The 13,815-nt window shown below is 42.8% G+C and overlaps 1 protein-coding gene across 1 annotated transcript in view; it reads left to right on the forward strand.

Annotated features, from left to right (window-relative positions):
- Window positions 1–13,815, forward strand: part of LOC147668662 (transmembrane protein 131-like) — a gene marked incomplete at its 3' end in the record, with an annotated part of 812,034 nt that overhangs the window by 655,134 nt on the left and 143,085 nt on the right. The window contains exon 18 of the mRNA XM_086948537.1: window positions 13,331–13,435. Within this exon, the coding sequence (XP_086804663.1) occupies window positions 13,331–13,435 (105 nt within the window). The remainder of the gene's footprint in view (window positions 1–13,330; window positions 13,436–13,815) is intronic.

A 13,815-nucleotide genomic window follows, 5' to 3' on the forward strand; every position in this document is an offset into this window, starting at 1 on the left:
ACAGACCCGTCCGGGAATGTGCCACCATTCGCATGTAGAAGAGAGCAACCGGAAGAGCTGTAACCCAGTCTATTTGTTTGTCAGCACATATTTTAGCTAGTTTGGTCTTTAGAGTCTGATTATGTCGTTCGACTAAGCCTGCTGCTTGGGGGTGTCGAACACAGTGGAATTTCCAGGTATATCCTAACAGTAAGGAAACAGCCTCCATTAGTTTAGAGGAAAATGGTTGTCCGTTGTCAGAGTATATAACTCTTGGCAACCCGTATCGGGGGGAAAGATTCCCTAACTAATTGTTTAGCTGTCATTTGGGCACCGTAGTCTGGGACGGGGTATGCTTCAGTCCATCGGGTCAAGGTACAGACTACTACGAGGACATACTTATGTCCTCGACATCTCTCAATTTGTATGTAGTCCATTTGGAGGACTTCAAAGGGGTGATTTGGGGGATGGAACCCTCCTTGTTCAACTGAGACACTTTTCCCTGGATTGAACTGACAGCAAATCATACAGGTTCGTACTTTTTGTTTGGCTGCTGAGCGCAGATGCTTGTTATGCCATACCAAATTTAGGCTGTCCAACATTCCTTTTTCTCCTAGATGTGCAGGACCATGGGCAGTTTCTATGATTACAGGAACCATTATGTCAGGGAGAGACCATCTGGACTTATCTTTTGTTACCCAGCCCTGGTCTGTGTGAGAACCTCCCTCTTCTTCCCATTTTCTCTTTTCGGTCTCTGTAGCTTGGTTTTGGATGTCTACGACATCTTTGGTAGGATCGATAACTGGATAAACAGTCTTAATGGCAGTTTCAGTATTCAGTGTTCCTGTCTGAGCAGCGTGTTTAGCTGTGGCATCCGTCAGAGCATTACCTCGGGTGATGGAGTCCATGACTTTTGTGTGTGCCTTGCATTCCAGTATAGCTACTTCTGTGGGTCTGTGTATTGATTTTAGTAGCTGAAGAATAAGATCCCCATGTTGTATTTTATTTCCATGAGAGGTCAGAAAACCTCTTTCCACAAAATTCCGAAATTATGGACTACCCCGAACGCATATTGCGAATCGGTGTAGATGTTAACCCGTTTCCCTTTGGACCATTCACATGCTTGTGTAAGGGCTATGAGTTCTGCTGCTTGGGCTGAATGCACGGGTATTCTGGCTGCTAGGAGGACCGTATTCTCTGTAGTGACAGCATAAGCTGCTGAAAGTTCGCCTGTTTGGAGGCGCATGCAGGAACCATCTACGAACAGTGTGTGTGTTTGGGTGTACTTAGAGGTACGTCTACAAAGTCTGACCGGGCCTTTGTGACTAGTTCGACTATCTCTAAGCAGTCGTGAGTTTGGTTGTCTTCTGGAACAGTGGGTAGCAGTGTAGCTGGGTTGAGGATATTGCATCGTTTGATGATAATGTGGGGTTGGAATAATGTGACTTCATAACCTGTGATACGATCTATGGTCAAGTGTTGTGTCTGTGTCCTATTCAAAAGTAATTCTACCGCATGTGGGACTTGTACCTCAAGAGGATGTCCTAGCACTATGGAATCACTTTGTCGAATTGCCAGAGCCGTAGCTGCAATGGATTTTAAACAGGCAGGCAGACCTTGTGCAACAGGATCAAGAGTACTGGAAAAATAAGCACAGGGACAATGTTTATTGGCCTGTGTTTGTGTGAGCACTGACAAGGCTGTACCTTCCCGTTCCGTGACGAAAAGGACAAAAGGTTTGGCATAATCAGGTGTAGCTAGGACAGGTGCAGAGCATAATGCTTGTTTGAGAGTGTCAAAAGCAAAGGTATGGTCAGGTGTCCATGGCAATGGAGAAGAGGTGGCAAAATCGGAGTTGTTTAATTGTATCAGGGGTTTGGCCAAATAGGCGAACTGGGGAATCCACTGCTTACAATAGGAAGTGAGGCCAATAAAGGCACGAACTTCTTTTTGTGTCTTAGGGACAGGAATGTTAAAAATGAGTTGGATTATTTTAGGTGTGAGTGCCCTACCCTCCTTTGACAACAGGTGTCCTAAGTATGCCACCTGCTGTAAACACAATTGTAATTTAGAGGATGATACTTTGTGGCCATACTGTGCAAGAAACATTAGGACAGTTCGTGAGGCTTGTTCGCATTCTGGTTCGGAACGTGCAGTGATCAGTAAGTCATCGACATATTGCAACAATGTCGTTTTGGAGGGCAGAACAATGTCATCTAACTGTCTTTTAAGTGCCTGACTGTCGATACTGGGAATTTCTGTGTACCCTTGAGGAGCTCTTGTGAAACAGAAACTACAACCTTGCAGTGAGAATCCGAATAGATACTGACTGTCTGGATGAATGGGTATACTGAAGAAAGCATTTTAAGGTCAATAACTGTAAAATGTGTTGCACCAGGATCTATAGCTGATAGCAGAGTACTGATGTCTGAGACCATGTGGTACCGCACATTTGTTGGGTTCTCGTAAATCTACCACAAGTCTGTAAACTGGTGGTGCACCGTCATCTGTCTTCTTTCACACTGGTAGAACTGGTGAATTACATATGTTGGGAGGTACTTCTCTGACTACTCCTTTTTGTATCAAGTCATCGATAATCTGAATAAGGGCTTGTTTCGCATCTGGAGGTAACTTGTATTGGCGGACACAAGGTAGGACAACACCTTCCTTCAATGTGACTATGTGTGGTGTAATATCCATGAACCCTAAGTCAGTTGGATCCATAGCCCATAATGTAGAAAAAATGTCCCTAAATCTGACATCTAACTCTCGTGTCGTAAAATGACCTTTGAAATCTCAGAGGAATTGTCGGATTCCTTCCGGGGAACAGCATATCACAGCACCCAGTTCCTTTAATGTCTGATGCCAAGTAGATTTTCGGGACAGGACTTAGTAAGTACCAAAACGGTGGAAGCTGTAAGAGGGCCAACCTGAAATGATACTGGTTGAAAAACTTTGTTAATGACTGGTGTACATGAGAAACCCAAGGAAATACTATTTGAGCCAGAGAGGGGTACCTTGGGAACTTCGTTGTGTTGTACTGTTGTCCTACTGGCCCCGGTGTCAATCAGAAATTTTGTTTCTTTATCTAGGAGCTTAGCATGTACATAGGGACCCTTTTGGTCGACCGGGATCAGTGGACAACTATCGTGTTCCTCGCAGCTGTCTCATGAAATCGTAGGGAATTCAGGATAGGATGCCACTTGATACTGATAGAGTTGTGTGGCTAATTTAGTATCAGCTGGGGGAGTTGATGTTGGAGCAGAGGGACGAGTGGTATAGGTGCGAGGCTGTGTCTTTCCAGTAGCAATATTGTGTTGTAAGACTGGACAGTCATGTACAAAATGGCCAGGCTTTTTGCAATAATTACAGGTAACCTTTTCTTGTGTTTCTCGACGTTGCTTATGAGTCTGAGGAATGTCTGTGCTACCAATACCTTCATTTTAGTATATTTTGTCCTCTTTTTCTCCTGTTCCTGTTCATCTCTAATTCTGTTCTGATGGTACTGGAGCATCTGAAGTGCTTGTGAAGGGGAACTTGCTTGCCAAGTGCTTTCAACCTTTAATACCCTATCTTTGATCTGAGGTAAGGCATTTTCTACAAATTGTGAAACAAACAACCGACTATAGGCGTCTCCACCTGAGGAGAGACCGCTATTGATAAGGAAACATTTCTCTAATCTTGTATAATAGTCCCCTATATCCTCATCTGGTTTTTGCTTGCACGCAGAGATAGCATCCCAATCTTCCTTTTTGGTGGCCAATAACTGGGAGAGTATTTTCGGGAGAAGGCGAGGGAGTTCCAGGACTTGAGGTCCCAAGCCTTGTCCAGGAGTACGAGTAGTTTCTTCTGTCTCTGAAGCTGTCCATGCTATCTTTTTCCCTTCTACCTCCCAATCTTTCCCTTTTAATTTGTCGTATGTTCCTTGAGGCAGTAGGACTTTGTGGAGAATATTGAGGTCCTTATAAGTAAAGGAACCCATTTGAAGGATATCTTTGAGTTCCCTATGGAAACCCGTAGGATCTTTTCATGAGACGGGACCATTTTCTTCATTTCTAATATCTCTATTTTTGTCAGGGGAGTGTAGACAAATGCTTGTTGTAGCTTTCCTGCAGAATCTACAACGGTATGTACTTCTCGGAGAGGAAATTGACCTTGGCTATACTGAGGGGGATTGGAATCATAAACATTAGAAAGGTATTGGACATAGCGTTGTCGTTGATCTAGGAAAATGTTTAGGAATTCTTGTCCCCTTGTCACCCACCTCCCTTCTAGACAGTCTCGTAAGAGAGGATGTAACATTTTGGGTGGGTAGGTAGTGTCTTCATACAATGTAATGAGGTGTTGAACCATATAGATACTGGCTAGTCTTTGAGATGTCAGGGGGAGCGATAAAAACATTTGAGCGACTGTCGGGGCCATATATAGAGTATTAAAAGTTCTTTTTCTTGTGTGGTGAGTGGAGATTAGTCGTCCATCCAATCATCCAAAGCTTCTTGTGTTAGTTGGAACGATCTATCTGAAGAAGCTGACAATTTTTTTGTCTTATTCTTAAGTTGTCGTTACTTTGGGAATGAGGGATACGGAAACGTATTGACCCTTGAAAAGCAGTTCCTTCTTCCCTGTCTTCGTCTGTACCCCCATTCTCGGTCTCCTGGGTAGGGGCACTTTTTTGGTGAGAGGCGGAAACCTTACTGGTAAAGAGAGGGATGAAGAAATCTATTTCTTTTATTTTATTATAATGCCCCGCTATCACTGCTTGATCTAGCTGAAGTAAGTCGTCGGGAGACTTTTTTCCAGCACTTGAGATCATACGGATAAAACAGGTAATCATATATCGTGAGAGACATTTTTTATGAGCGATAGGTCTATTTTTAATAGCCTCTTGTAGGACTTCTAAATTTTCTCCTGTTCGGAGAGCTTCGTAAATCTTATTTAGGCAATTTGTGATATTTGGCACCTCCCGTATGCCTTCTAAAGCTTCCCGTAAGCGATAGGAGACATCTGCTTGTGGACTTTCTCCTGGAGTCGGGTCGAATTCACATTCTAACATAGGTAGAGCACCATCTGAAGTATCAGGGATGGGTTCCGTCTGGGTAACTATCCGTCTGACCGTTGTTTGATTAGTATAAGCAGGAGGTGGTTCCATTAAATAGGTGGTAATGAAGTCTTCGGATACGGAAGGAACTTTAGGACATGGAGGTGCTGTGGGAATACTAGGGTCTGGACTACCATCGGATTCTGTCCTTTGTGAAAGGACGGGATATATACCCGTCACGGAGGCCGAGACCTCCCTTTTTCTTTGTTCGAAATTAATATAATCATTCTGATCCCGTAACTTTCTCATCTTACTTTCTTCTGACATTCTATTTGCTTTCTCTACTTTCCTTTGTTCTTTCTGTTCCCTTCGATGTGCTTCCTTTCGCCATAATTCTATACTCTCTAACATCGAGGGTCTTGCTTTCTTTTCCCAACATTTCTTTTCAACTGCCATGATACAATTTACATCCCATGTGCCACTCTTTGGCCATCTAATCGCAATTTCTAAATCTTGAGTGTAATCTTCCCAAAGATCTAAGTACAAAACGGCACCAATTACATATTTCTTATACATGAAGAAACCAGGAGTATCCTTTGGGGGGACTGGTAAATCTTGTTCCAGTAACCCCCTCTGGGTACCCAGTTTACACAACTTAGAAAACAAAGGCATTGCGTCAACAAACAATAAAACTTACACTTGATGTACCCTGAGTATCAGAGTACAAACATACCGTTTTCTAGAAACCTAGAACCCATCTTGACCGTGCTCTAAAAATCAGAACCCGTCTTGATACACCCCCAGCAGTACTCACCGAGGTGCAGAGAACTTGAAGACCTTGAAGATCTGGACACTGGACTAGTTACGCTGCGCTCTTGATCAGGGACTTGTCGGGGTTCTGAAGACCTCGGACTCGGCAACTTCACAAGATTGGGGCTCTGTGTCGAGACTTCCGCTGTCGTCCTCACCGCCTCGTATGGATGGCTAGGCCGCGGCTCGGTCCCTCTTTGACACGGAGTTCATGCAGGAACACCCTGCAGTGTGCACTTTGAAGTCCGTCGGTATCTGGAGAGACCGGTTTGGTTCCGCATCACCGGTGTGTGGGGAGAAAGGGAAGTCCCTGTTCGGGCAGCAATTTACTGTGGTAAATATTTTAGTAATTTACCTGGATCAGAATTTCTATAATATCAATAAGGTCAAGCATGAAGAGCAGAGTCCGTGGTGGTTAGAATTCAAGGGTCTTTATTCAGTAACTCGAGCTAAGTGAGAGCTCCGTCACCTAAAGAGGCTCGGGAATAGTCTCTACTTTAATCAAAGAAAACATGGTATCTATACATTCTTGACATAAAAAAGAGGAAGGAGCTTCCCTTGAGCATACAGAAGTCATGACAGGAGCAGCGTAACTGTGTCATAATCATGAGAAAGAGAAGTTATGGCAGGAGCAGTGTAACTGTGTCATAATCATGAGGAAGTCACGGCAGAAGCAGAGTGTTGAGAAATAACCCTAGGCTGGTTCCTTAGATAAGAGAGAGAGAGAGAGAGAGAACTGGTCGTGACAGGATGTCTGGTGTCGTGTCTTAGCAAACTGGCGCTGGTTTCTCGGAATTGGTTGTTGTGTCTTGGCAAACGGGGGCTTATTTCTCAGAATCGGCCTGACCATAAGAGTGTGTGGATGCAACGGGGCTCGTTTCTCGGAATCGGCTTGGACATAAGAATGTGTGGTTGTGATTAGAGAAAGAAGTGCGTTGTGTGCAATCTTACGTTTATTTGCCCAGGTTTTCTAGTTACCATCATGGTGAGCCCGGGACTTGAAAGAGAGGGTGTATAATGGGACATAAATAACGAAAAATATTCATTTTCCACAACACTACAACGGTACAAACAGTTTAAAACTGCTACAACACCACTCATTCATAAACATTGAAGTACTGTCACCCAAAAGCTCTCTAAGAGTCATTTTGAAACTCACTATTTACCTCTACCACGAAAAAGCTCACAGCACTTAGCGTTAGTACCAACAAGCTTGATTATCGGCCTCTTGACGATCCGTGGTTTAATGAGCTCTGACGTATTTTACCCTAAGCATCCCCTCTTCAATTCCCATCTGCGTTCCCTCTGACATGGTGGGCTGAGCCCCAATCCTCCAGCAAGAAGAGAGACCGAAGAAACAAATAGGTCTCCTGCTCCCAGAGCAGATAAACAGTAGATCGCAGAACTGAAAATACAAGCAATAAACGTCGCTGGAGCAAGTCACTTCACACCACTGACCTGGTGACCGGAGACTTACAGTAAACAGCAGGGGCGGTGACACAGGAAGGAGACCGGCCGGTGAGCAAGCAATAAATGGTGTGGGAGCAATTCAATACAAGCATTTGCAATGCAATAGGCCTCACATTTACGCGAGACCTATTGCATTGCAAATGGTAGGCATCACAGACAACGGGAGAGAGGACGGCCGGGGTGGGGAGGCACGGACAACGGGAGGGAGGGTGGAGGGTCGCGAAGGCTCTGACAGTGGGAGGGCTGGTGGTGGGGAGAAGGCACGGGCAACGGGAGGGATGTAATAAAGGCGGTCTATTGAAGATGCAGGAAAGATCTCGCGCCCTACGAAACACACTGCAAAGAATGGATCTTAGGGTGCAGCAGCTGATTCAAGCAGGTAGACAACAGGCAGCAGACGCCAGAAGCGATAGTGATAATATAGATTATAATGTACAAGCTATGAGCTCTTCTGGGACTTTGAGAGGAGCTGGAGATGCCGATCGCAATATGGAGCTGGGGGATGCTCACAAGAGGGTTACATCTGATACTGCTGAGACTTTGCTCCCCCTGTTTGTTGTAAACAGTATCCTCTGTTTTCAAAATCCCATATGGCTCCAATACCTGTTAACACTACTGTTAACACCACTAATACTACAAATCAAGTAGATCAAGCAATGAATATATTGATACCATCAGATGCACCAACCTCAGGCCAACAGTTAGGAAGGCCAAAAGAAACCTCAACAAACATGTGATCTGTTTCTAAATCTCTTCAACCGGATACTATAACAGTAGTTGATGAGGTTAAGGCCATGTTTGATCTGATCTTATCAGAGATTAAAAAGCTATGTATGACTCAATCACAAGAGATTGCCTCTCTGCATATGAGATTGTCACAAATAGAGGATACAATGGGGAAAGTCCCAGAACGACTAGCTGAAGCTGAGCAACGAGTCTCCAATTTAGAGGACAAGGCGATTATTCGTGAGCAGAAAAATATACAAATCAGACAAAATATCGAGGCACTAGAATCAAAATTGCAAGAATAAATTAGAGAAAAATGTTTTTTTCAAGAACTCACCTTTATGGCTATTGCTCTGCCAGTAAAGGCTTTGGACGTTTTCGTACTCTTAACAAATTTTATTAGAAAGAGAGTCCATGGGTCAGGTGCCACAAACTCTATCACTATTTAATGTGTCCTTTCTAGATTTATTTTTATTGCTTTATCAGAAAAAATATTATTTCACTATCGTGGTCAATAAGGCAACTCAAACATTGCATCTCCCTGGTTCATCCTTTTTTCTTGATTATTCATTCTGCTCCTTAGTTAAGCATCCTTATCAAATTATCAGCCATATATTTTCCCACCTCCCAATACTTGTAGTCGAATAAACAAGGTTTATGGAGTAACAAGGTATTTGCATTATGTAGCATCAAACCACTTTGATGAAGTGTCAGCAAATTTGTAATCTGGATGTGGAGAATCCTGTGGGGCAAGAGCTGTTTCATTCCTGCTGCTCATAGACCCATGGAAAACCCGAAAATCTTAAGGGACTGGCCTACCCCTCAACTGTAACAAGTTGGCACTGTATCCCAAAGTGCGTGCACAATAACATTGAGAGCAAGAAAACCTTAGTGTTTGACCACTACATGCCAGATGGTGGAGTAGGCTGGCTGATGCACACCATGTCATAGGTCATGGAATAATAGACTGAGAGCTACAGCACCTGGAATCGAGGTCTTTTGTGATGGTAGAGTGATCTGGAGAAAGGTAGAGACCAGGTATCACCCCACTTTGGTTGTGTGATAGAGAGCTAAATGGATCGCGGTCTAGGGTTTGCCACATTGGAGGTTGATTTTCCCTGAACAGTATGCCACCAAAGGAGTGTAAAAGCAAAGAGAAGGATGAAAAGGTGTACTTCATCCCTGGAGAGCCCCATCACCTCAACAACTTCTGGAAGGAAAGTGCTATGAAATAGCACTGGGTTGCTAACCTTACACAGAGGGTGGGGTTTGGGAAAGGGTTGGAGGGGGGAGCAGATCCATTATCATTAGAGAAAGACTCCTCTGTCAGGAGTATTGACTGATGGTTTTCTCAACTGAGTCCACCCTTGAGGAAGTTAATGGAAGAGTCAGGCGGAATAAGCAGAAATTTGTTGGTATTGATAGGTGCCTATACATATCAGAGAACCAGGTGCATTCTGGAATGGATGTTATGTGAATAACAAGGGGGCTTTAAAAATGTGCTGTTTATGTCATGGCTCACCTTGAAAAGGAGTTTGAGACACTGTACTATGTGGTCAGGGCCCCACGTTCATAAATCCTGGATACACTGGCTGAGGGAGAATATATTAAGGAGGTCAATACTGTTTCTGAATTCAGAGATGCATGATAAAGCCATGGTCATGGGTCTTCAGAGCATTCTGACAGCAGACAGGGTCCAGAAGAGAGAGAGGGCTGAAATTAATGTTGTGGAATTGGGGTGCCCACAACAATGAGAAGCTATCACCTAAGTGGCTATCAAACTATGAGTCTTAGCATAGAGGCTGTAATACTTTGCTATTTCCGGTCTTCAGCGGAAGAGCAGACCAGTTAGAAGGACCACCAAGCAATGAAGAAAAAATTGTTGGTGGTGGGATATGAGACTCGCTCTGGCTCCCAGACAAACTTGGAGTTCATTGTGAGTGAAGGATTACATTTTCATAGACCCACAGGTCACAATCGGTGTTAAGGAGAACAAAAAGAACTTCCAAAATAAAATGGTTGATCCGCTTTATGAAAATAGCTAACCTCTGGGATGAAAGGGCTAGAAGATTCTGTATAGATTACTCAAAGTTAGAGAAGATTGATATTGGACTGTAGAAAGTATGTTCATTACAGAATTGATTTCTTCTCCTGCTTCCTCTTTTGCAAGCAAGTCACTTCTTCCCTTGCCTATATCTGCATTTAGCAGAGATCCAGTATTGAATGTGGTTCCTACTTATTGAATGGTCCTAGAAGGTGCTGCCATGCAGAGGTGTGATATTTGTCAGTTGGCCATTATTTGTCAATTGTTCAAAAATTGAGGTTTCCCTTGTGATGTTCCCAATGAAACTTTTGAATCTCACAACCACTCTGGTATGGTCAGTCTGTCTGAAGACAAGTCATCAACAGTAGGGGGGAAGGAAGAGGTTATTAGTGTTGTATCCAAAGTGGAGTGGAGAGACTTAGGACCGGTGAGTGCTCTGAATCATTAATTGAAAACATATTTAATAATGTACCCTAGGCTCTCGTTAAAACTCAGTTGTACCCCAGCTAATCCATGCTGTATAATATCCCAACGAATATACATACTTTCAGGATACGAATGGCATACTTCCCCCTTCCAGCGCCTAGAGACCCTCACAGGTGAGTAGCGCGCTTCACAAATCCCAGATTGATAGATTTTACTCCCAGGGGTAAATTCTTTTTCAAAAAGTGCAGGTACTTCTCCTAAAATGGCACTTGAGTCAGTACCGCCACAAGTATGCAGCTGTGCTTGGAACATCTTTTGTAGAAAAGAGCAAAGGATTAGGGCTCCATGAACCAGCTCTTTTCCAAAGAAGATACATCAATGTCAATTCTGGCCCCGGTTCTGTTGGCGCGTGAGCCTCCAGATTGCATGATGTTCATGGAATTTCAGGAATCCTCTTTTCACATTCCAGTGAGCCACTACTAACATAGGCTTCTCAAGTTCAAGGTTACAAGAGAGCTATCGGAACACAGTACTACCCTTTGGCCTCATGTCAGTGCACTGAGTATGCAACAAGATAATGAAGGTATTTGTTGAGATTCATTTATGATACATAGGAATCCATGACTGTCCTTCCTATGTTATTGTCTAATGATGGTAGAATATCCATCCCAGATATTGGTTCATCTTAAACTCATCTGCAATATTTTGCTGAGTGTGGTTCTCTATCAACGTCTCATGGTCTTTCTTGGCTAAACTTTGACATTTACTTGAAGCTCAGTCCTCAAGGCTTGAGGGGCATCTCCAACTTGCACTCAATAGTGACTGTAAAATCAACTATTCTAACCTTCAGAAATTCTTTGCAGATATCTTTATTAAGTTATCAGATTATTTTTCATTAGTTTCGTTCATTAGTTATTCGTGACAATACTTTTCTTACATATGTTAATATTTTACATATGCTCATGTGCCCAATGCATTTTGGGCTTTTGCCCTTCATCAGGGGAATTTTCTAAAAGGAAGAAGAAACTCGAGCTCAGTACTGTCAAAGGCAGACATGCCAAACTAGGTGTGAAAGTTATAGAGTATTTCTTCTATACTTGCAGTATATTATGTGAAAAAGAGAGGGTGAATATGAAGTAAGTACATGGTAATAGAATTGTGCTACATGCAAGTCTATTGCCTGTGTTCTTGGTGAAAAGTTCACTTGACAAGCAAGAAGAGAAATTAACAGTCTTCCATCTCAAGCAGGATTTTATTAAAAATGGGGTGAACGAATCGGGGTGAACAAACGTGAGGTGGCAACGGATCCTGACAACGAGATAAATAAGTGTTCAGATTGAAGATCTTTAGTTCTTTATGACTTTTAACAGTGCAAGCCATGCATGAGTGTAAGCGCGAGGTGTGTTATCACCAGTGTTACGAGCGGGGAATATCATGCAAACATACTCAAAACTGCGTATTCCGTGACCGCCTGTAAGCAAGAGGTGTGTTGTTACCCGTATTATGAGCGGGGAATATCATGCAAACTTACTCAAAACTGTGTATTCAGTGACTGCGTGTTACACAAGCTCATTCCTCGTTATGCTTAATATCTACAAAACATAGCTGAAAACATAGAGGATTTGTTAAAGTCAAACGAAAAAGCATCCTCACACTCAGGAGGATTAACCGATTTGCACCACCTACCCTTCTTAGACCGATGTGCAACATACCACCGGGAGTGCGCCTATCTATCTATTTACTGGCCCATATATCAACTTTGATACTCCCACTTGATTTTAGCAGTCCTGGATACTGTTCAGGAAAAGGCTTTTCTGTCCCCATGAAAATATTTGCCACACAGTCCAGCTGTTTTAGCCGAACACTTGTCTTTGTCAGCCTTCTCTGTCCTGGCTTCCTGTATTTTCCTGGTTACTTACACCTTCCTCTACATTAAGTGGATGTCATGGAGCCTGAGACTGCTGGTATGTACCGAATATACCTAGTGTTTTCGCTATTTTTTCCCTGCTGGGAATTATAATGCGGTTGTTCCAACAACTGCATTGTAACAACGCATACCATTACCCCACAAGTCATAACAACAACTTGCGCAGGGGGGCACTGGATGTTGGAATAGTATAATTTACTATTCCAACTCCAGTATGTGCAACAGTAGGGAAGGTGTTAAATTTTAAATCCAACACCTTCTGCCCCCTACGCAAGTCATTGTTCCTACTTGCTGAGTATTGGTATGCCTTGTACAATGCGGTCATTGTAACGACCACATTGTAATTCCCTGCTGGGAAAAGTATTCCATGTACCATGGGCAATCTCCTTGATTTAGTCTCTCTGGAACTTTTGAGGCTCTTAGTACTTAGCGACTTGAGTACTTGCTCTTGCTTCCTCATACCCTTCATCTCCGCCAGGCACTAATAAATGTTTAGTCTTATGTAGCAGAGAAAATAGACTTTAGGAGCTATGGGAGAAAGAAACATGAAAGAGGGACAAACCTTCTGATGTTGTAAGCTTAGGCTTGAAGCCCATTGCTTGTGCCTTTTTCACCTTTCTGTGATTTTCCACTTTTTTATTAGTTTTTTTTTAAATTAGAGAATCAAAACAATAAGTCATAACATAAGCAAGTACTTAATTGTTTCCGCTCTATCATGGCACATTTCAGTAGGTTTATGCTTATGAAGGGTTTTAGCACTAGGAGCACAGTAATTACTCATGGTGAGTAACATACTATTTTATCACTTTGTACCTGTAAGTTTTAAACATCTTCCTGTATGTGGTTATAATGTCTTGTGTTTTGGTCATTTTCTCCAATATTCATACATATTACATTTAATCAATTACAGGTAATACTGACTTCAGGTTACTATGCTGTGTTCAGAGTCAAGTTAATTGCAAAAGAACTGGAAGGCACGTATGATGGTGCCATTCAAATCACAACAGATTATGAGGTAATCATCTTCACTTATAGGACTGTAAGGCTTTTAATCTGTACCTGTGGAATTTTCCATTAAGATGTCCCTTTCAAGATGTTATGAAAACACATTTATTATGAACACGTTTGTGTATGTTTTGAGTGCATTCAATTTGTGGGGGTAAAAGGTGGTTAGAATATGAGCCCACCTTTATAAACAGAAGTTGTCTGCTCCCCAGCCCTCAAATGCAGAGTGGGCCTAAGGAGATGGAACACATGTGTGCCAAGTTCATTCACTCTGTCTTGATAATGTGCTGGTTCATTGGAGTGCTGGGACACTACAATTGAAAACCAGGCCTGAAAAGGGGTGCATTTATGACAAAGGATCACTTTGGCACAATTTTACACTAGAGAAAC

This window comes from Lissotriton vulgaris, unplaced genomic scaffold (assembly GCF_964263255.1).
Source record: "Lissotriton vulgaris unplaced genomic scaffold, aLisVul1.2 SCAFFOLD_700, whole genome shotgun sequence".
NCBI classification, from domain to species: Eukaryota; Metazoa; Chordata; class Amphibia; order Caudata; family Salamandridae; genus Lissotriton; species Lissotriton vulgaris.